Source organism: Felis catus, chromosome B3 (genome assembly GCF_018350175.1).
Source record: "Felis catus isolate Fca126 chromosome B3, F.catus_Fca126_mat1.0, whole genome shotgun sequence".
Lineage (NCBI taxonomy): Eukaryota > Metazoa > Chordata > Mammalia > Carnivora > Felidae > Felis > Felis catus.
In genome coordinates this window covers 24,023,754-24,043,055 of record NC_058373.1, presented here as the reverse complement: position 1 = coordinate 24,043,055, position 19,302 = coordinate 24,023,754, and the positions used below count along the sequence as shown (strand labels likewise).

Here is a 19,302-nt window from a genome sequence, read left to right as displayed (position 1 = left end):
GGGCAGAGGACGAGGCAGAGCCCTCCCAGGCGGCCACGGGACAAACGGTGCCCCCACCTCTCCACTCTGCCAGAAGGGCCGGGGCGGCTAGGCTGCACGGGCCCGGCCCCCAACTAACGCTGGCGCCAAAGCCCACCGAGCCGCGCGCGCGTTCTCTACCAGGGTGGCGGCGAGGCCACGGCCCCCGGGCGCCAGGGCCCCGGCCCGCGAGGGAACGAGCATTCCCTGGGCGGCCCGCTCCGTGGGAGTGTGTTCCCACCTGCACGGAAATTCCCTCCCGCGAACTCCGCCAAATGGACCCCGCCGCCGACGGCCGGAAGCTGCAGGGAGGGCAGCCGCAGACAGGCTTTGACCTTTGCAAGGTCGCGGCCCGCGGCAGGCGACGCACGTGGCCCCCGCCCACGGCCCAGGAACACCAGCGTGGCCCTCACAGGGGACACAAGGGCTGCAGCCCCGCAGGCCAGGGCCACAGCGAGAGGAGATCACGTCGCCCTCGCAAGGGGAGACGGAGCTCTGCCAAGCGGCCCGCGGGGCCGAGGCACCGCGCCTGGCCTCAGGGCTCGCAGACCCGCGCCTGCCTGCCAGGTCACCGCAGAGGAATCTGCGGCCCACCCGAGAGGACGGGAGACACACTGCGCCCGACTCCAAGGGACAGTCCCTCCCGGGGTGTCACTTTCGCCTCACCAGCTCCGTGCCCGAGGAGACAGTGCCTCCGTGGCAGGCCCTGCCCGGGGCGGGGGGTAGCTTCTTTGGCCGGGGCCCTGTGGAAAGCCCCTGTTGAAAGGCCACCTCCCCCGGGCGCCCTCCCTCCGGAGACCAGAGGCCAGGAGGGCCCTGAGGAGGGGGACCGCCGTGCCACCCCGGTGCACCCTGAAGCCGGCCCTGGGAGCCCCTAGCTTTGCCATCGACGGGGGGAGGCCGCAGGCCTCCGCGTAACCCACGACTGACGTGGGAACGCAACGAGGCACCAGGGCTGAGCAGGCCCGGGCACTCCCCCAGGGCGCGGTCCCCTCCGGACCGTGCCGTTACCGTTCCGGCCTTCGGCCGGCACGGCATGCCGACTTCGCCCTGGGCCCGAAGCGCCGGCGCCACTCGCCGCCTTGTGTGGCCGCCGGGCGGGGCCGATGTTTCCAACCTGGCCGGTGCCGCAGCCCGGCCTCTTGCCTTGGCCCAGAAGCCCGAGCCAGGGGCCGCTCCACGTACGTCAGTGAGAGAAAGGGCTCGCCCAGGGATGGCCGCCGCCTCGGGCTGGGGCTCCCGCGCCCCCCCACGGCCTGCCAGGCTCGCCACGCTCGGCCCCTCAACACACACCGCCGCGCGCTTAGGCCCGCACAGCCGTCCGGGCCCTCGCGGGCCCCAGCCCTCGGCTCCCAAGGGCCGGTGCCACAAGACACGCCGTTGAAGCCCGAGGCCTTGGGGGACCGGCTGCCCCCCTCGACCCCAGTCGCCAGCCACCGCCCGCAGGCCCTGCCAGCCAGGTCCCTGCCCGCGGCTCCCAGGGCCCGTGCCACAGACACGCCTGTGACCTCCCAGGCCTTGGGCACCAGCTGCCCCACTCGACCTCAGGTGCCGCTCATTGCCACCAGGCCCCGCGAGCCGTGGAAAGCCTGCTAAGGCGGGGAAACGGCTCCCTGACCCGGAGACACCCCGCGAGCCTCTCCCAGGCGCAGGCCGTGGGTGCTGGTGCTTGAAGCAGTGTGGCCAACGGGAAGCCTGCTGTCCCTGACGCTTACCTTCCCTGGGGCGGACAACGTGCTGGACCTCAGTTTCGATGAGAACGACGGGGGGGAGTTCTCACTCATTTTGTTCAGCTTTTCCAAGGAATGCTGTTGAGGGAGTCATCATCGATCCGAGAACATTCAGGGCCGCCCGGCCGGCTGACCCAGGCGGGCCGGGTGGCTCAGCGGGGCAAGCCGAGGGACTCAGGGTCCGCCCGGTGCCCGGGCCGTGCGGAGCCGCGCCGCTGAGCCAGAGGAACGGACAGGCCCCTCTGGGAGCAAAACCCCACACGCCCAGCGGGCCACCTGCACTGGCGGCCTCTCGGGCAGCCCCGGGAAAGCCTAAAGCCAGGGGCACTAGCTGACACCCAGGGAAGGCTTACCGTCCGGACGCTCCCGTCAGCAAGGTGCCCGTTCCGGGCCACGCTTCTTCCGGCCGTACCGCAAACCACAGGCACTCGGGGGCCGGGGAGGCCTTCTTCTCTCGGCCGACCGCGAGCCTGGCGTGGCCACCGCACCTGAGAAAGGGGGAGCAATCGCCCGCGGGTGTGACCAAGCTACCCAGGGGCTCCGCTCGCCACGCCGGGCAGAACGAGTCCGTGACTACGCCTTGCGTCTGTCTGCCTGTCCTGTCCCTCGGCACCTTGGGGCTGCCTGCGGACGGGCAACAAGCCACGGGCGCAGGGCACTGTGGGAGCAGGAGCGCGTGCCTCGTCGTGCGCACGGAGGGTCGTGTGTGCTGGGAGGCTGGGTGGGCTAGGGGGTGTAGGGGGCTGCTGAGCCGGGCGGCCTGGGTGGTCCCTGCAAGGGCACGCGTGCCTGGTGCGCAGGTCCTGGCCCCGGCGTCGCGCCAAGCGACGGCACAGGCCCGGTGGCCTTGCACCCCAGGGAGCCGCGCCGGACGCCTCTGGGCCACTGACGTTGGCCAGGCTTTCCCCCTCCCAAACACCCCCTGGCCACGCGGTGCCCACCGACCTCCACACGCATCCGTTCCCGCCGCTGCCCACCCATTCCACGTGCACCGTGGAAGCCAGCACTGGATGGAACCTCGGGGGCCCCAGGAAAACCCAAACACTGCCCACAGGGAGCCTGGCCGCCCTGGCCCGCAGGCTACGGGGCAGAGGACGAGGCAGAGCCCTCCCAGGCGGCCACGGGACAAACGGTGCCCCCACCTCTCCACTCTGCCAGAAGGGCCGGGGCGGCTAGGCTGCACGGGCCCGGCCCCCAACTAACGCCGGCGCCAAAGCCCACCGAGCCGCGCGCGCGTTCTCTACCAGGGTGGCGGCGAGGCCACGGCCCCCGGGCGCCAGGGCCCCGGCCCGCGAGGGAACGAGCATTCCCTGGGCGGCCCGCTCCGTGGGAGTGTGTTCCCACCTGCACGGAAATTCCCTCCCGCGAACTCCGCCAAATGGACCCCGCCGCCGACGGCCGGAAGCTGCAGGGAGGGCAGCCGCAGACAGGCTTTGACCTTTGCAAGGTCGCGGCCCGCGGCAGGCGACGCACGTGGCCCCCGCCCACGGCCCAGGAACACCAGCGTGGCCCTCACAGGGGACACAAGGGCTGCAGCCCCGCAGGCCAGGGCCACAGCGAGAGGAGATCACGTCGCCCTCGCAAGGGGAGACGGAGCTCTGCCAAGCGGCCCGCGGGGCCGAGGCACCGCGCCTGGCCTCAGGGCTCGCAGACCCGCGCCTGCCTGCCAGGTCACCGCAGAGGAATCTGCGGCCCACCCGAGAGGACGGGAGACACACTGCGCCCGACTCCAAGGGACAGTCCCTCCCGGGGTGTCACTTTCGCCTCACCAGCTCCGTGCCCGAGGAGACAGTGCCTCCGTGGCAGGCCCTGCCCGGGGCGGGGGGTAGCTTCTTTGGCCGGGGCCCTGTGGAAAGCCCCTGTTGAAAGGCCACCTCCCCCGGGCGCCCTCCCTCCGGAGACCAGAGGCCAGGAGGGCCCTGAGGAGGGGGACCGCCGTGCCACCCCGGTGCACCCTGAAGCCGGCCCTGGGAGCCCCTAGCTTTGCCATCGACGGGGGGAGGCCGCAGGCCTCCGCGTAACCCACGACTGACGTGGGAACGCAACGAGGCACCAGGGCTGAGCAGGCCCGGGCACTCCCCCAGGGCGCGGTCCCCTCCGGACCGTGCCGTTACCGTTCCGGCCTTCGGCCGGCACGGCATGCCGACTTCGCCCTGGGCCCGAAGCGCCGGCGCCACTCGCCGCCTTGTGTGGCCGCCGGGCGGGGCCGATGTTTCCAACCTGGCCGGTGCCGCAGCCCGGCCTCTTGCCTTGGCCCAGAAGCCCGAGCCAGGGGCCGCTCCACGTACGTCAGTGAGAGAAAGGGCTCGCCCAGGGATGGCCGCCGCCTCGGGCTGGGGCTCCCGCGCCCCCCCACGGCCTGCCAGGCTCGCCACGCTCGGCCCCTCAACACACACCGCCGCGCGCTTAGGCCCGCACAGCCGTCCGGGCCCTCGCGGGCCCCAGCCCTCGGCTCCCAAGGGCCGGTGCCACAAGACACGCCGTTGAAGCCCGAGGCCTTGGGGGACCGGCTGCCCCCCTCGACCCCAGTCGCCAGCCACCGCCCGCAGGCCCTGCCAGCCAGGTCCCTGCCCGCGGCTCCCAGGGCCCGTGCCACAGACACGCCTGTGACCTCCCAGGCCTTGGGCACCAGCTGCCCCACTCGACCTCAGGTGCCGCTCATTGCCACCAGGCCCCGCGAGCCGTGGAAAGCCTGCTAAGGCGGGGAAACGGCTCCCTGACCCGGAGACACCCCGCGAGCCTCTCCCAGGCGCAGGCCGTGGGTGCTGGTGCTTGAAGCAGTGTGGCCAACGGGAAGCCTGCTGTCCCTGACGCTTACCTTCCCTGGGGCGGACAACGTGCTGGACCTCAGTTTCGATGAGAACGACGGGGGGGAGTTCTCACTCATTTTGTTCAGCTTTTCCAAGGAATGCTGTTGAGGGAGTCATCATCGATCCGAGCACATTCAGGGCCGCCCGGCCGGCTGACCCAGGCGGGCCGGGTGGCTCAGCGGGGCAAGCCGAGGGACTCAGGGTCCGCCCGGTGCCCGGGCCGTGCGGAGCCGCGCCGCTGAGCCAGAGGAACGGACAGGCCCCTCTGGGAGCAAAACCCCACACGCCCAGCGGGCCACCTGCACTGGCGGCCTCTCGGGCAGCCCCGGGAAAGCCTAAAGCCAGGGGCACTAGCTGACACCCAGGGAAGGCTTACCGTCCGGACGCTCCCGTCAGCAAGGTGCCCGTTCCGGGCCACGCTTCTTCCGGCCGTACCGCAAACCACAGGCACTCGGGGGCCGGGGAGGCCTTCTTCTCTCGGCCGACCGCGAGCCTGGCGTGGCCACCGCACCTGAGAAAGGGGGAGCAATCGCCCGCGGGCGTGACCAAGCTACCCAGGGGCTCCGCTCGCCACGCCGGGCAGAACGAGTCCGTGACTACGCCTTGCGTCTGTCTGCCTGTCCTGTCCCTCGGCCCCTTGGGGCTGCCTGCGGACGGGCAACAAGCCACGGGCGCAGGGCACTGTGGGAGCAGGAGCGCGTGCCTCGTCGTGCGCACGGAGGGTCGTGTGTGCTGGGAGGCTGGGTGGGCTAGGGGGTGTAGGGGGCTGCTGAGCCGGGCGGCCTGGGTGGTCCCTGCAAGGGCACGCGTGCCTGGTGCGCAGGTCCTGGCCCCGGCGTCGCGCCAAGCGACGGCACAGGCCCGGTGGCCTTGCACCCCAGGGAGCCGCGCCGGACGCCTCTGGGCCACTGACGTTGGCCAGGCTTTCCCCCTCCCAAACACCCCCTGGCCACGCGGTGCCCACCGACCTCCACACGCATCCGTTCCCGCCGCTGCCCACCCATTCCACGTGCACCGTGGAAGCCAGCACTGGATGGAACCTCGGGGGCCCCAGGAAAACCCAAACACTGCCCACAGGGAGCCTGGCCGCCCTGGCCCGCAGGCTACGGGGCAGAGGACGAGGCAGAGCCCTCCCAGGCGGCCACGGGACAAACGGTGCCCCCACCTCTCCACTCTGCCAGAAGGGCCGGGGCGGCTAGGCTGCACGGGCCCGGCCCCCAACTAACGCCGGCGCCAAAGCCCACCGAGCCGCGCGCGCGTTCTCTACCAGGGTGGCGGCGAGGCCACGGCCCCCGGGCGCCAGGGCCCCGGCCCGCGAGGGAACGAGCATTCCCTGGGCGGCCCGCTCCGTGGGAGTGTGTTCCCACCTGCACGGAAATTCCCTCCCGCGAACTCCGCCAAATGGACCCCGCCGCCGACGGCCGGAAGCTGCAGGGAGGGCAGCCGCAGACAGGCTTTGACCTTTGCAAGGTCGCGGCCCGCGGCAGGCGACGCACGTGGCCCCCGCCCACGGCCCAGGAACACCAGCGTGGCCCTCACAGGGGACACAAGGGCTGCAGCCCCGCAGGCCAGGGCCACAGCGAGAGGAGATCACGTCGCCCTCGCAAGGGGAGACGGAGCTCTGCCAAGCGGCCCGCGGGGCCGAGGCACCGCGCCTGGCCTCAGGGCTCGCAGACCCGCGCCTGCCTGCCAGGTCACCGCAGAGGAATCTGCGGCCCACCCGAGAGGACGGGAGACACACTGCGCCCGACTCCAAGGGACAGTCCCTCCCGGGGTGTCACTTTCGCCTCACCAGCTCCGTGCCCGAGGAGACAGTGCCTCCGTGGCAGGCCCTGCCCGGGGCGGGGGGTAGCTTCTTTGGCCGGGGCCCTGTGGAAAGCCCCTGTTGAAAGGCCACCTCCCCCGGGCGCCCTCCCTCCGGAGACCAGAGGCCAGGAGGGCCCTGAGGAGGGGGACCGCCGTGCCACCCCGGTGCACCCTGAAGCCGGCCCTGGGAGCCCCTAGCTTTGCCATCGACGGGGGGAGGCCGCAGGCCTCCGCGTAACCCACGACTGACGTGGGAACGCAACGAGGCACCAGGGCTGAGCAGGCCCGGGCACTCCCCCAGGGCGCGGTCCCCTCCGGACCGTGCCGTTACCGTTCCGGCCTTCGGCCGGCACGGCATGCCGACTTCGCCCTGGGCCCGAAGCGCCGGCGCCACTCGCCGCCTTGTGTGGCCGCCGGGCGGGGCCGATGTTTCCAACCTGGCCGGTGCCGCAGCCCGGCCTCTTGCCTTGGCCCAGAAGCCCGAGCCAGGGGCCGCTCCACGTACGTCAGTGAGAGAAAGGGCTCGCCCAGGGATGGCCGCCGCCTCGGGCTGGGGCTCCCGCGCCCCCCCACGGCCTGCCAGGCTCGCCACGCTCGGCCCCTCAACACACACCGCCGCGCGCTTAGGCCCGCACAGCCGTCCGGGCCCTCGCGGGCCCCAGCCCTCGGCTCCCAAGGGCCGGTGCCACAAGACACGCCGTTGAAGCCCGAGGCCTTGGGGGACCGGCTGCCCCCCTCGACCCCAGTCGCCAGCCACCGCCCGCAGGCCCTGCCAGCCAGGTCCCTGCCCGCGGCTCCCAGGGCCCGTGCCACAGACACGCCTGTGACCTCCCAGGCCTTGGGCACCAGCTGCCCCACTCGACCTCAGGTGCCGCTCATTGCCACCAGGCCCCGCGAGCCGTGGAAAGCCTGCTAAGGCGGGGAAACGGCTCCCTGACCCGGAGACACCCCGCGAGCCTCTCCCAGGCGCAGGCCGTGGGTGCTGGTGCTTGAAGCAGTGTGGCCAACGGGAAGCCTGCTGTCCCTGACGCTTACCTTCCCTGGGGCGGACAACGTGCTGGACCTCAGTTTCGATGAGAACGACGGGGGGGAGTTCTCACTCATTTTGTTCAGCTTTTCCAAGGAATGCTGTTGAGGGAGTCATCATCGATCCGAGCACATTCAGGGCCGCCCGGCCGGCTGACCCAGGCGGGCCGGGTGGCTCAGCGGGGCAAGCCGAGGGACTCAGGGTCCGCCCGGTGCCCGGGCCGTGCGGAGCCGCGCCGCTGAGCCAGAGGAACGGACAGGCCCCTCTGGGAGCAAAACCCCACACGCCCAGCGGGCCACCTGCACTGGCGGCCTCTCGGGCAGCCCCGGGAAAGCCTAAAGCCAGGGGCACTAGCTGACACCCAGGGAAGGCTTACCGTCCGGACGCTCCCGTCAGCAAGGTGCCCGTTCCGGGCCACGCTTCTTCCGGCCGTACCGCAAACCACAGGCACTCGGGGGCCGGGGAGGCCTTCTTCTCTCGGCCGACCGCGAGCCTGGCGTGGCCACCGCACCTGAGAAAGGGGGAGCAATCGCCCGCGGGCGTGACCAAGCTACCCAGGGGCTCCGCTCGCCACGCCGGGCAGAACGAGTCCGTGACTACGCCTTGCGTCTGTCTGCCTGTCCTGTCCCTCGGCCCCTTGGGGCTGCCTGCGGACGGGCAACAAGCCACGGGCGCAGGGCACTGTGGGAGCAGGAGCGCGTGCCTCGTCGTGCGCACGGAGGGTCGTGTGTGCTGGGAGGCTGGGTGGGCTAGGGGGTGTAGGGGGCTGCTGAGCCGGGCGGCCTGGGTGGTCCCTGCAAGGGCACGCGTGCCTGGTGCGCAGGTCCTGGCCCCGGCGTCGCGCCAAGCGACGGCACAGGCCCGGTGGCCTTGCACCCCAGGGAGCCGCGCCGGACGCCTCTGGGCCACTGACGTTGGCCAGGCTTTCCCCCTCCCAAACACCCCCTGGCCACGCGGTGCCCACCGACCTCCACACGCATCCGTTCCCGCCGCTGCCCACCCATTCCACGTGCACCGTGGAAGCCAGCACTGGATGGAACCTCGGGGGCCCCAGGAAAACCCAAACACTGCCCACAGGGAGCCTGGCCGCCCTGGCCCGCAGGCTACGGGGCAGAGGACGAGGCAGAGCCCTCCCAGGCGGCCACGGGACAAACGGTGCCCCCACCTCTCCACTCTGCCAGAAGGGCCGGGGCGGCTAGGCTGCACGGGCCCGGCCCCCAACTAACGCCGGCGCCAAAGCCCACCGAGCCGCGCGCGCGTTCTCTACCAGGGTGGCGGCGAGGCCACGGCCCCCGGGCGCCAGGGCCCCGGCCCGCGAGGGAACGAGCATTCCCTGGGCGGCCCGCTCCGTGGGAGTGTGTTCCCACCTGCACGGAAATTCCCTCCCGCGAACTCCGCCAAATGGACCCCGCCGCCGACGGCCGGAAGCTGCAGGGAGGGCAGCCGCAGACAGGCTTTGACCTTTGCAAGGTCGCGGCCCGCGGCAGGCGACGCACGTGGCCCCCGCCCACGGCCCAGGAACACCAGCGTGGCCCTCACAGGGGACACAAGGGCTGCAGCCCCGCAGGCCAGGGCCACAGCGAGAGGAGATCACGTCGCCCTCGCAAGGGGAGACGGAGCTCTGCCAAGCGGCCCGCGGGGCCGAGGCACCGCGCCTGGCCTCAGGGCTCGCAGACCCGCGCCTGCCTGCCAGGTCACCGCAGAGGAATCTGCGGCCCACCCGAGAGGACGGGAGACACACTGCGCCCGACTCCAAGGGACAGTCCCTCCCGGGGTGTCACTTTCGCCTCACCAGCTCCGTGCCCGAGGAGACAGTGCCTCCGTGGCAGGCCCTGCCCGGGGCGGGGGGTAGCTTCTTTGGCCGGGGCCCTGTGGAAAGCCCCTGTTGAAAGGCCACCTCCCCCGGGCGCCCTCCCTCCGGAGACCAGAGGCCAGGAGGGCCCTGAGGAGGGGGACCGCCGTGCCACCCCGGTGCACCCTGAAGCCGGCCCTGGGAGCCCCTAGCTTTGCCATCGACGGGGGGAGGCCGCAGGCCTCCGCGTAACCCACGACTGACGTGGGAACGCAACGAGGCACCAGGGCTGAGCAGGCCCGGGCACTCCCCCAGGGCGCGGTCCCCTCCGGACCGTGCCGTTACCGTTCCGGCCTTCGGCCGGCACGGCATGCCGACTTCGCCCTGGGCCCGAAGCGCCGGCGCCACTCGCCGCCTTGTGTGGCCGCCGGGCGGGGCCGATGTTTCCAACCTGGCCGGTGCCGCAGCCCGGCCTCTTGCCTTGGCCCAGAAGCCCGAGCCAGGGGCCGCTCCACGTACGTCAGTGAGAGAAAGGGCTCGCCCAGGGATGGCCGCCGCCTCGGGCTGGGGCTCCCGCGCCCCCCCACGGCCTGCCAGGCTCGCCACGCTCGGCCCCTCAACACACACCGCCGCGCGCTTAGGCCCGCACAGCCGTCCGGGCCCTCGCGGGCCCCAGCCCTCGGCTCCCAAGGGCCGGTGCCACAAGACACGCCGTTGAAGCCCGAGGCCTTGGGGGACCGGCTGCCCCCCTCGACCCCAGTCGCCAGCCACCGCCCGCAGGCCCTGCCAGCCAGGTCCCTGCCCGCGGCTCCCAGGGCCCGTGCCACAGACACGCCTGTGACCTCCCAGGCCTTGGGCACCAGCTGCCCCACTCGACCTCAGGTGCCGCTCATTGCCACCAGGCCCCGCGAGCCGTGGAAAGCCTGCTAAGGCGGGGAAACGGCTCCCTGACCCGGAGACACCCCGCGAGCCTCTCCCAGGCGCAGGCCGTGGGTGCTGGTGCTTGAAGCAGTGTGGCCAACGGGAAGCCTGCTGTCCCTGACGCTTACCTTCCCTGGGGCGGACAACGTGCTGGACCTCAGTTTCGATGAGAACGACGGGGGGGAGTTCTCACTCATTTTGTTCAGCTTTTCCAAGGAATGCTGTTGAGGGAGTCATCATCGATCCGAGCACATTCAGGGCCGCCCGGCCGGCTGACCCAGGCGGGCCGGGTGGCTCAGCGGGGCAAGCCGAGGGACTCAGGGTCCGCCCGGTGCCCGGGCCGTGCGGAGCCGCGCCGCTGAGCCAGAGGAACGGACAGGCCCCTCTGGGAGCAAAACCCCACACGCCCAGCGGGCCACCTGCACTGGCGGCCTCTCGGGCAGCCCCGGGAAAGCCTAAAGCCAGGGGCACTAGCTGACACCCAGGGAAGGCTTACCGTCCGGACGCTCCCGTCAGCAAGGTGCCCGTTCCGGGCCACGCTTCTTCCGGCCGTACCGCAAACCACAGGCACTCGGGGGCCGGGGAGGCCTTCTTCTCTCGGCCGACCGCGAGCCTGGCGTGGCCACCGCACCTGAGAAAGGGGGAGCAATCGCCCGCGGGCGTGACCAAGCTACCCAGGGGCTCCGCTCGCCACGCCGGGCAGAACGAGTCCGTGACTACGCCTTGCGTCTGTCTGCCTGTCCTGTCCCTCGGCCCCTTGGGGCTGCCTGCGGACGGGCAACAAGCCACGGGCGCAGGGCACTGTGGGAGCAGGAGCGCGTGCCTCGTCGTGCGCACGGAGGGTCGTGTGTGCTGGGAGGCTGGGTGGGCTAGGGGGTGTAGGGGGCTGCTGAGCCGGGCGGCCTGGGTGGTCCCTGCAAGGGCACGCGTGCCTGGTGCGCAGGTCCTGGCCCCGGCGTCGCGCCAAGCGACGGCACAGGCCCGGTGGCCTTGCACCCCAGGGAGCCGCGCCGGACGCCTCTGGGCCACTGACGTTGGCCAGGCTTTCCCCCTCCCAAACACCCCCTGGCCACGCGGTGCCCACCGACCTCCACACGCATCCGTTCCCGCCGCTGCCCACCCATTCCACGTGCACCGTGGAAGCCAGCACTGGATGGAACCTCGGGGGCCCCAGGAAAACCCAAACACTGCCCACAGGGAGCCTGGCCGCCCTGGCCCGCAGGCTACGGGGCAGAGGACGAGGCAGAGCCCTCCCAGGCGGCCACGGGACAAACGGTGCCCCCACCTCTCCACTCTGCCAGAAGGGCCGGGGCGGCTAGGCTGCACGGGCCCGGCCCCCAACTAACGCCGGCGCCAAAGCCCACCGAGCCGCGCGCGCGTTCTCTACCAGGGTGGCGGCGAGGCCACGGCCCCCGGGCGCCAGGGCCCCGGCCCGCGAGGGAACGAGCATTCCCTGGGCGGCCCGCTCCGTGGGAGTGTGTTCCCACCTGCACGGAAATTCCCTCCCGCGAACTCCGCCAAATGGACCCCGCCGCCGACGGCCGGAAGCTGCAGGGAGGGCAGCCGCAGACAGGCTTTGACCTTTGCAAGGTCGCGGCCCGCGGCAGGCGACGCACGTGGCCCCCGCCCACGGCCCAGGAACACCAGCGTGGCCCTCACAGGGGACACAAGGGCTGCAGCCCCGCAGGCCAGGGCCACAGCGAGAGGAGATCACGTCGCCCTCGCAAGGGGAGACGGAGCTCTGCCAAGCGGCCCGCGGGGCCGAGGCACCGCGCCTGGCCTCAGGGCTCGCAGACCCGCGCCTGCCTGCCAGGTCACCGCAGAGGAATCTGCGGCCCACCCGAGAGGACGGGAGACACACTGCGCCCGACTCCAAGGGACAGTCCCTCCCGGGGTGTCACTTTCGCCTCACCAGCTCCGTGCCCGAGGAGACAGTGCCTCCGTGGCAGGCCCTGCCCGGGGCGGGGGGTAGCTTCTTTGGCCGGGGCCCTGTGGAAAGCCCCTGTTGAAAGGCCACCTCCCCCGGGCGCCCTCCCTCCGGAGACCAGAGGCCAGGAGGGCCCTGAGGAGGGGGACCGCCGTGCCACCCCGGTGCACCCTGAAGCCGGCCCTGGGAGCCCCTAGCTTTGCCATCGACGGGGGGAGGCCGCAGGCCTCCGCGTAACCCACGACTGACGTGGGAACGCAACGAGGCACCAGGGCTGAGCAGGCCCGGGCACTCCCCCAGGGCGCGGTCCCCTCCGGACCGTGCCGTTACCGTTCCGGCCTTCGGCCGGCACGGCATGCCGACTTCGCCCTGGGCCCGAAGCGCCGGCGCCACTCGCCGCCTTGTGTGGCCGCCGGGCGGGGCCGATGTTTCCAACCTGGCCGGTGCCGCAGCCCGGCCTCTTGCCTTGGCCCAGAAGCCCGAGCCAGGGGCCGCTCCACGTACGTCAGTGAGAGAAAGGGCTCGCCCAGGGATGGCCGCCGCCTCGGGCTGGGGCTCCCGCGCCCCCCCACGGCCTGCCAGGCTCGCCACGCTCGGCCCCTCAACACACACCGCCGCGCGCTTAGGCCCGCACAGCCGTCCGGGCCCTCGCGGGCCCCAGCCCTCGGCTCCCAAGGGCCGGTGCCACAAGACACGCCGTTGAAGCCCGAGGCCTTGGGGGACCGGCTGCCCCCCTCGACCCCAGTCGCCAGCCACCGCCCGCAGGCCCTGCCAGCCAGGTCCCTGCCCGCGGCTCCCAGGGCCCGTGCCACAGACACGCCTGTGACCTCCCAGGCCTTGGGCACCAGCTGCCCCACTCGACCTCAGGTGCCGCTCATTGCCACCAGGCCCCGCGAGCCGTGGAAAGCCTGCTAAGGCGGGGAAACGGCTCCCTGACCCGGAGACACCCCGCGAGCCTCTCCCAGGCGCAGGCCGTGGGTGCTGGTGCTTGAAGCAGTGTGGCCAACGGGAAGCCTGCTGTCCCTGACGCTTACCTTCCCTGGGGCGGACAACGTGCTGGACCTCAGTTTCGATGAGAACGACGGGGGGGAGTTCTCACTCATTTTGTTCAGCTTTTCCAAGGAATGCTGTTGAGGGAGTCATCATCGATCCGAGCACATTCAGGGCCGCCCGGCCGGCTGACCCAGGCGGGCCGGGTGGCTCAGCGGGGCAAGCCGAGGGACTCAGGGTCCGCCCGGTGCCCGGGCCGTGCGGAGCCGCGCCGCTGAGCCAGAGGAACGGACAGGCCCCTCTGGGAGCAAAACCCCACACGCCCAGCGGGCCACCTGCACTGGCGGCCTCTCGGGCAGCCCCGGGAAAGCCTAAAGCCAGGGGCACTAGCTGACACCCAGGGAAGGCTTACCGTCCGGACGCTCCCGTCAGCAAGGTGCCCGTTCCGGGCCACGCTTCTTCCGGCCGTACCGCAAACCACAGGCACTCGGGGGCCGGGGAGGCCTTCTTCTCTCGGCCGACCGCGAGCCTGGCGTGGCCACCGCACCTGAGAAAGGGGGAGCAATCGCCCGCGGGCGTGACCAAGCTACCCAGGGGCTCCGCTCGCCACGCCGGGCAGAACGAGTCCGTGACTACGCCTTGCGTCTGTCTGCCTGTCCTGTCCCTCGGCCCCTTGGGGCTGCCTGCGGACGGGCAACAAGCCACGGGCGCAGGGCACTGTGGGAGCAGGAGCGCGTGCCTCGTCGTGCGCACGGAGGGTCGTGTGTGCTGGGAGGCTGGGTGGGCTAGGGGGTGTAGGGGGCTGCTGAGCCGGGCGGCCTGGGTGGTCCCTGCAAGGGCACGCGTGCCTGGTGCGCAGGTCCTGGCCCCGGCGTCGCGCCAAGCGACGGCACAGGCCCGGTGGCCTTGCACCCCAGGGAGCCGCGCCGGACGCCTCTGGGCCACTGACGTTGGCCAGGCTTTCCCCCTCCCAAACACCCCCTGGCCACGCGGTGCCCACCGACCTCCACACGCATCCGTTCCCGCCGCTGCCCACCCATTCCACGTGCACCGTGGAAGCCAGCACTGGATGGAACCTCGGGGGCCCCAGGAAAACCCAAACACTGCCCACAGGGAGCCTGGCCGCCCTGGCCCGCAGGCTACGGGGCAGAGGACGAGGCAGAGCCCTCCCAGGCGGCCACGGGACAAACGGTGCCCCCACCTCTCCACTCTGCCAGAAGGGCCGGGGCGGCTAGGCTGCACGGGCCCGGCCCCCAACTAACGCCGGCGCCAAAGCCCACCGAGCCGCGCGCGCGTTCTCTACCAGGGTGGCGGCGAGGCCACGGCCCCCGGGCGCCAGGGCCCCGGCCCGCGAGGGAACGAGCATTCCCTGGGCGGCCCGCTCCGTGGGAGTGTGTTCCCACCTGCACGGAAATTCCCTCCCGCGAACTCCGCCAAATGGACCCCGCCGCCGACGGCCGGAAGCTGCAGGGAGGGCAGCCGCAGACAGGCTTTGACCTTTGCAAGGTCGCGGCCCGCGGCAGGCGACGCACGTGGCCCCCGCCCACGGCCCAGGAACACCAGCGTGGCCCTCACAGGGGACACAAGGGCTGCAGCCCCGCAGGCCAGGGCCACAGCGAGAGGAGATCACGTCGCCCTCGCAAGGGGAGACGGAGCTCTGCCAAGCGGCCCGCGGGGCCGAGGCACCGCGCCTGGCCTCAGGGCTCGCAGACCCGCGCCTGCCTGCCAGGTCACCGCAGAGGAATCTGCGGCCCACCCGAGAGGACGGGAGACACACTGCGCCCGACTCCAAGGGACAGTCCCTCCCGGGGTGTCACTTTCGCCTCACCAGCTCCGTGCCCGAGGAGACAGTGCCTCCGTGGCAGGCCCTGCCCGGGGCGGGGGGTAGCTTCTTTGGCCGGGGCCCTGTGGAAAGCCCCTGTTGAAAGGCCACCTCCCCCGGGCGCCCTCCCTCCGGAGACCAGAGGCCAGGAGGGCCCTGAGGAGGGGGACCGCCGTGCCACCCCGGTGCACCCTGAAGCCGGCCCTGGGAGCCCCTAGCTTTGCCATCGACGGGGGGAGGCCGCAGGCCTCCGCGTAACCCACGACTGACGTGGGAACGCAACGAGGCACCAGGGCTGAGCAGGCCCGGGCACTCCCCCAGGGCGCGGTCCCCTCCGGACCGTGCCGTTACCGTTCCGGCCTTCGGCCGGCACGGCATGCCGACTTCGCCCTGGGCCCGAAGCGCCGGCGCCACTCGCCGCCTTGTGTGGCCGCCGGGCGGGGCCGATGTTTCCAACCTGGCCGGTGCCGCAGCCCGGCCTCTTGCCTTGGCCCAGAAGCCCGAGCCAGGGGCCGCTCCACGTACGTCAGTGAGAGAAAGGGCTCGCCCAGGGATGGCCGCCGCCTCGGGCTGGGGCTCCCGCGCCCCCCCACGGCCTGCCAGGCTCGCCACGCTCGGCCCCTCAACACACACCGCCGCGCGCTTAGGCCCGCACAGCCGTCCGGGCCCTCGCGGGCCCCAGCCCTCGGCTCCCAAGGGCCGGTGCCACAAGACACGCCGTTGAAGCCCGAGGCCTTGGGGGACCGGCTGCCCCCCTCGACCCCAGTCGCCAGCCACCGCCCGCAGGCCCTGCCAGCCAGGTCCCTGCCCGCGGCTCCCAGGGCCCGTGCCACAGACACGCCTGTGACCTCCCAGGCCTTGGGCACCAGCTGCCCCACTCGACCTCAGGTGCCGCTCATTGCCACCAGGCCCCGCGAGCCGTGGAAAGCCTGCTAAGGCGGGGAAACGGCTCCCTGACCCGGAGACACCCCGCGAGCCTCTCCCAGGCGCAGGCCGTGGGTGCTGGTGCTTGAAGCAGTGTGGCCAACGGGAAGCCTGCTGTCCCTGACGCTTACCTTCCCTGGGGCGGACAACGTGCTGGACCTCAGTTTCGATGAGAACGACGGGGGGGAGTTCTCACTCATTTTGTTCAGCTTTTCCAAGGAATGCTGTTGAGGGAGTCATCATCGATCCGAGCACATTCAGGGCCGCCCGGCCGGCTGACCCAGGCGGGCCGGGTGGCTCAGCGGGGCAAGCCGAGGGACTCAGGGTCCGCCCGGTGCCCGGGCCGTGCGGAGCCGCGCCGCTGAGCCAGAGGAACGGACAGGCCCCTCTGGGAGCAAAACCCCACACGCCCAGCGGGCCACCTGCACTGGCGGCCTCTCGGGCAGCCCCGGGAAAGCCTAAAGCCAGGGGCACTAGCTGACACCCAGGGAAGGCTTACCGTCCGGACGCTCCCGTCAGCAAGGTGCCCGTTCCGGGCCACGCTTCTTCCGGCCGTACCGCAAACCACAGGCACTCGGGGGCCGGGGAGGCCTTCTTCTCTCGGCCGACCGCGAGCCTGGCGTGGCCACCGCACCTGAGAAAGGGGGAGCAATCGCCCGCGGGCGTGACCAAGCTACCCAGGGGCTCCGCTCGCCACGCCGGGCAGAACGAGTCCGTGACTACGCCTTGCGTCTGTCTGCCTGTCCTGTCCCTCGGCCCCTTGGGGCTGCCTGCGGACGGGCAACAAGCCACGGGCGCAGGGCACTGTGGGAGCAGGAGCGCGTGCCTCGTCGTGCGCACGGAGGGTCGTGTGTGCTGGGAGGCTGGGTGGGCTAGGGGGTGTAGGGGGCTGCTGAGCCGGGCGGCCTGGGTGGTCCCTGCAAGGGCACGCGTGCCTGGTGCGCAGGTCCTGGCCCCGGCGTCGCGCCAAGCGACGGCACAGGCCCGGTGGCCTTGCACCCCAGGGAGCCGCGCCGGACGCCTCTGGGCCACTGACGTTGGCCAGGCTTTCCCCCTCCCAAACACCCCCTGGCCACGCGGTGCCCACCGACCTCCACACGCATCCGTTCCCGCCGCTGCCCACCCATTCCACGTGCACCGTGGAAGCCAGCACTGGATGGAACCTCGGGGGCCCCAGGAAAACCCAAACACTGCCCACAGGGAGCCTGGCCGCCCTGGCCCGCAGGCTACGGGGCAGAGGACGAGGCAGAGCCCTCCCAGGCGGCCACGGGACAAACGGTGCCCCCACCTCTCCACTCTGCCAGAAGGGCCGGGGCGGCTAGGCTGCACGGGCCCGGCCCCCAACTAACGCCGGCGCCAAAGCCCACCGAGCCGCGCGCGCGTTCTCTACCAGGGTGGCGGCGAGGCCACGGCCCCCGGGCGCCAGGGCCCCGGCCCGCGAGGGAACGAGCATTCCCTGGGCGGCCCGCTCCGTGGGAGTGTGTTCCCACCTGCACGGAAATTCCCTCCCGCGAACTCCGCCAAATGGACCCCGCCGCCGACGGCCGGAAGCTGCAGGGAGGGCAGCCGCAGACAGGCTTTGACCTTTGCAAGGTCGCGGCCCGCGGCAGGCGACGCACGTGGCCCCCGCCCACGGCCCAGGAACACCAGCGTGGCCCTCACAGGGGACACAAGGGCTGCAGCCCCGCAGGCCAGGGCCACAGCGAGAGGAGATCACGTCGCCCTCGCAAGGGGAGACGGAGCTCTGCCAAGCGGCCCGCGGGGCCGAGGCACCGCGCCTGGCCTCAGGGCTCGCAGACCCGCGCCTGCCTGCCAGGTCACCGCAGAGGAATCTGCGGCCCACCCGAGAGGACGGGAGACACACTGCGCCCGACTCCAAGGGACAGTCCCTCCCGGGGTGTCACTTTCGCCTCACCAGCTCCGTGCCCGAGGAGACAGTGCCTCCGTGGCAGGCCCTGCCCGGGGCGGGGGGTAGCTTCTTTGGCCGGGGCCCTGTGGAAAGCCCCTGTTGAAAGGCCACCTCCCCCGGGCGCCCTCCCTCCGGAGACCAGAGGCCAGGAGGGCCCTGAGGAGGGGGACCGCCGTGCCACCCCGGTGCACCCTGAAGCCGGCCCTGGGAGCCCCTAGCTTTGCCATCGACGGGGGGAGGCCGCAGGCCTCCGCGTAACCCACGACTGACGTGGGAACGCAACGAGGCACCAGGGCTGAGCAGGCCCGGGCACTCCCCCAGGGCGCGGTCCCCTCCGGACCGTGCCGTTACCGTTCCGGCCTTCGGCCGGCACGGCATGCCGACTTCGCCCTGGGCCCGAAGCGCCGGCGCCACTCGCCGCCTTGTGTGGCCGCCGGGCGGGGCCGATGTTTCCAACCTGGCCGGTGCCGCAGCCCGGCCTCTTGCCTTGGCCCAGAAGCCCGAGCCAGGGGCCGCTCCACGTACGTCAGTGAGAGAAAGGGCTCGCCCAGGGATGGCCGCCGCCTCGGGCTGGGGCTCCCGCGCCCCCCCACGGCCTGCCAGGCTCGCCACGCTCGGCCCCTCAACACACACCGCCGCGCGCTTAGGCCCGCACAGCCGTCCGGGCCCTCGCGGGCCCCAGCCCTCGGCTCCCAAGGGCCGGTGCCACAAGACACGCCGTTGAAGCCCGAGGCCTTGGGGGACCGGCTGCCCCCCTCGACCCCAGTCGCCAGCCACCGCCCGCAGGCCCTGCCAGCCAGGTCCCTGCCCGCGGCTCCCAGGGCCCGTGCCACAGACACGCCTGTGACCTCCCAGGCCTTGGGCACCAGCTGCCCCACTCGACCTCAGGTGCCGCTCATTGCCACCAGGCCCCGCGAGCCGTGGAAAGCCTGCTAAGGCGGGGAAACGGCTCCCTGACCCGGAGACACCCCGCGAGCCTCTCCCAGGCGCAGGCCGTGGGTGCTGGTGCTTGAAGCAGTGTGGCCAACGGGAAGCCTGCTGTCCCTGACGCTTACCTTCCCTGGGGCGGACAACGTGCTGGACCTCAGTTTCGATGAGAACGACGGGGGGGAGTTCTCACTCATTTTGTTCAGCTTTTCCAAGGAATGCTGTTGAGGGAGTCATCATCGATCCGAGCACATTCAGGGCCGCCCGGCCGGCTGACCCAGGCGGGCCGGGTGGCTCAGCGGGGCAAGCCGAGGGACTCAGGGTCCGCCCGGTGCCCGGGCCGTGCGGAGCCGCGCCGCTGAGCCAGAGGAACGGACAGGCCCCTCTGGGAGCAAAACCCCACACGCCCAGCGGGCCACCTGCACTGGCGGCCTCTCGGGCAGCCCCGGGAAAGCCTAAAGCCAGGGGCACTAGCTGACACCCAGGGAAGGCTTACCGTCCGGACGCTCCCGTCAGCAAGGTGCCCGTTCCGGGCCACGCTTCTTCCGGCCGTACCGCAAACCACAGGCACTCGGGGGCCGGGGAGGCCTTCTTCTCTCGGCCGACCGCGAGCCTGGCGTGGCCACCGCACCTGAGAAAGGGGGAGCAATCGCCCGCGGGCGTGACCAAGCTACCCAGGGGCTCCGCTCGCCACGCCGG

At 72.2% G+C, this 19,302-nt stretch overlaps 1 protein-coding gene and 7 non-coding genes across 30 annotated transcripts in view; all 8 read right to left on the bottom strand.

The window, feature by feature from the left end:
* LOC111556287 (collagen alpha-1(I) chain-like) overlaps positions 1 to 19,302 on the bottom strand; it is a 94,240-nt gene that overhangs the window by 33,640 nt on the left and 41,298 nt on the right. For 16 of the 23 annotated variants that reach the window (XM_045058922.1, XM_045058923.1, XM_045058933.1 and 13 more), the window contains 14 exons: positions 19,100 to 19,234; positions 18,732 to 18,824; positions 16,267 to 16,401; positions 15,899 to 15,991; positions 13,434 to 13,568; positions 13,066 to 13,158; positions 10,601 to 10,735; positions 10,233 to 10,325; positions 7,768 to 7,902; positions 7,400 to 7,492; positions 4,935 to 5,069; positions 4,567 to 4,659; positions 2,102 to 2,236; positions 1,734 to 1,826 (listed from right to left, as the gene is read on the bottom strand). In XM_045058922.1, the coding sequence (XP_044914857.1) occupies positions 1,734 to 1,826; positions 2,102 to 2,236; positions 4,567 to 4,659; positions 4,935 to 5,069; positions 7,400 to 7,492; positions 7,768 to 7,902; positions 10,233 to 10,325; positions 10,601 to 10,735; positions 13,066 to 13,158; positions 13,434 to 13,568; positions 15,899 to 15,991; positions 16,267 to 16,401; positions 18,732 to 18,824; positions 19,100 to 19,234 (1,596 nt within the window). The remainder of the gene's footprint in view (positions 1 to 1,733; positions 1,827 to 2,101; positions 2,237 to 4,566; positions 4,660 to 4,934; positions 5,070 to 7,399; positions 7,493 to 7,767; positions 7,903 to 10,232; positions 10,326 to 10,600; positions 10,736 to 13,065; positions 13,159 to 13,433; positions 13,569 to 15,898; positions 15,992 to 16,266; positions 16,402 to 18,731; positions 18,825 to 19,099; positions 19,235 to 19,302) is intronic. The other 7 variants (XM_045058937.1, XM_045058936.1, XM_045058935.1 and 4 more) reach the window with 7 other exon arrangements.
* On the bottom strand, positions 1,758 to 1,851 carry LOC123386381. Its single transcript, XR_006600171.1, has one exon. It is a non-coding gene; the product is annotated as a small nucleolar RNA SNORD116 (small nucleolar RNA).
* Positions 4,591 to 4,684, bottom strand: LOC123386380. The gene has a single exon (XR_006600170.1). It is a non-coding gene; the product is annotated as a small nucleolar RNA SNORD116 (small nucleolar RNA).
* On the bottom strand, positions 7,424 to 7,517 carry LOC123386379. The gene has a single exon (XR_006600169.1). It is a non-coding gene; the product is annotated as a small nucleolar RNA SNORD116 (small nucleolar RNA).
* On the bottom strand, positions 10,257 to 10,350 carry LOC123386378. Its single transcript, XR_006600168.1, has one exon. It is a non-coding gene; the product is annotated as a small nucleolar RNA SNORD116 (small nucleolar RNA).
* LOC123386377 lies at positions 13,090 to 13,183 on the bottom strand. Its single transcript, XR_006600167.1, has one exon. It is a non-coding gene; the product is annotated as a small nucleolar RNA SNORD116 (small nucleolar RNA).
* Positions 15,923 to 16,016, bottom strand: LOC123386376. Its single transcript, XR_006600166.1, has one exon. It is a non-coding gene; the product is annotated as a small nucleolar RNA SNORD116 (small nucleolar RNA).
* Positions 18,756 to 18,849, bottom strand: LOC123386375. The gene has a single exon (XR_006600165.1). It is a non-coding gene; the product is annotated as a small nucleolar RNA SNORD116 (small nucleolar RNA).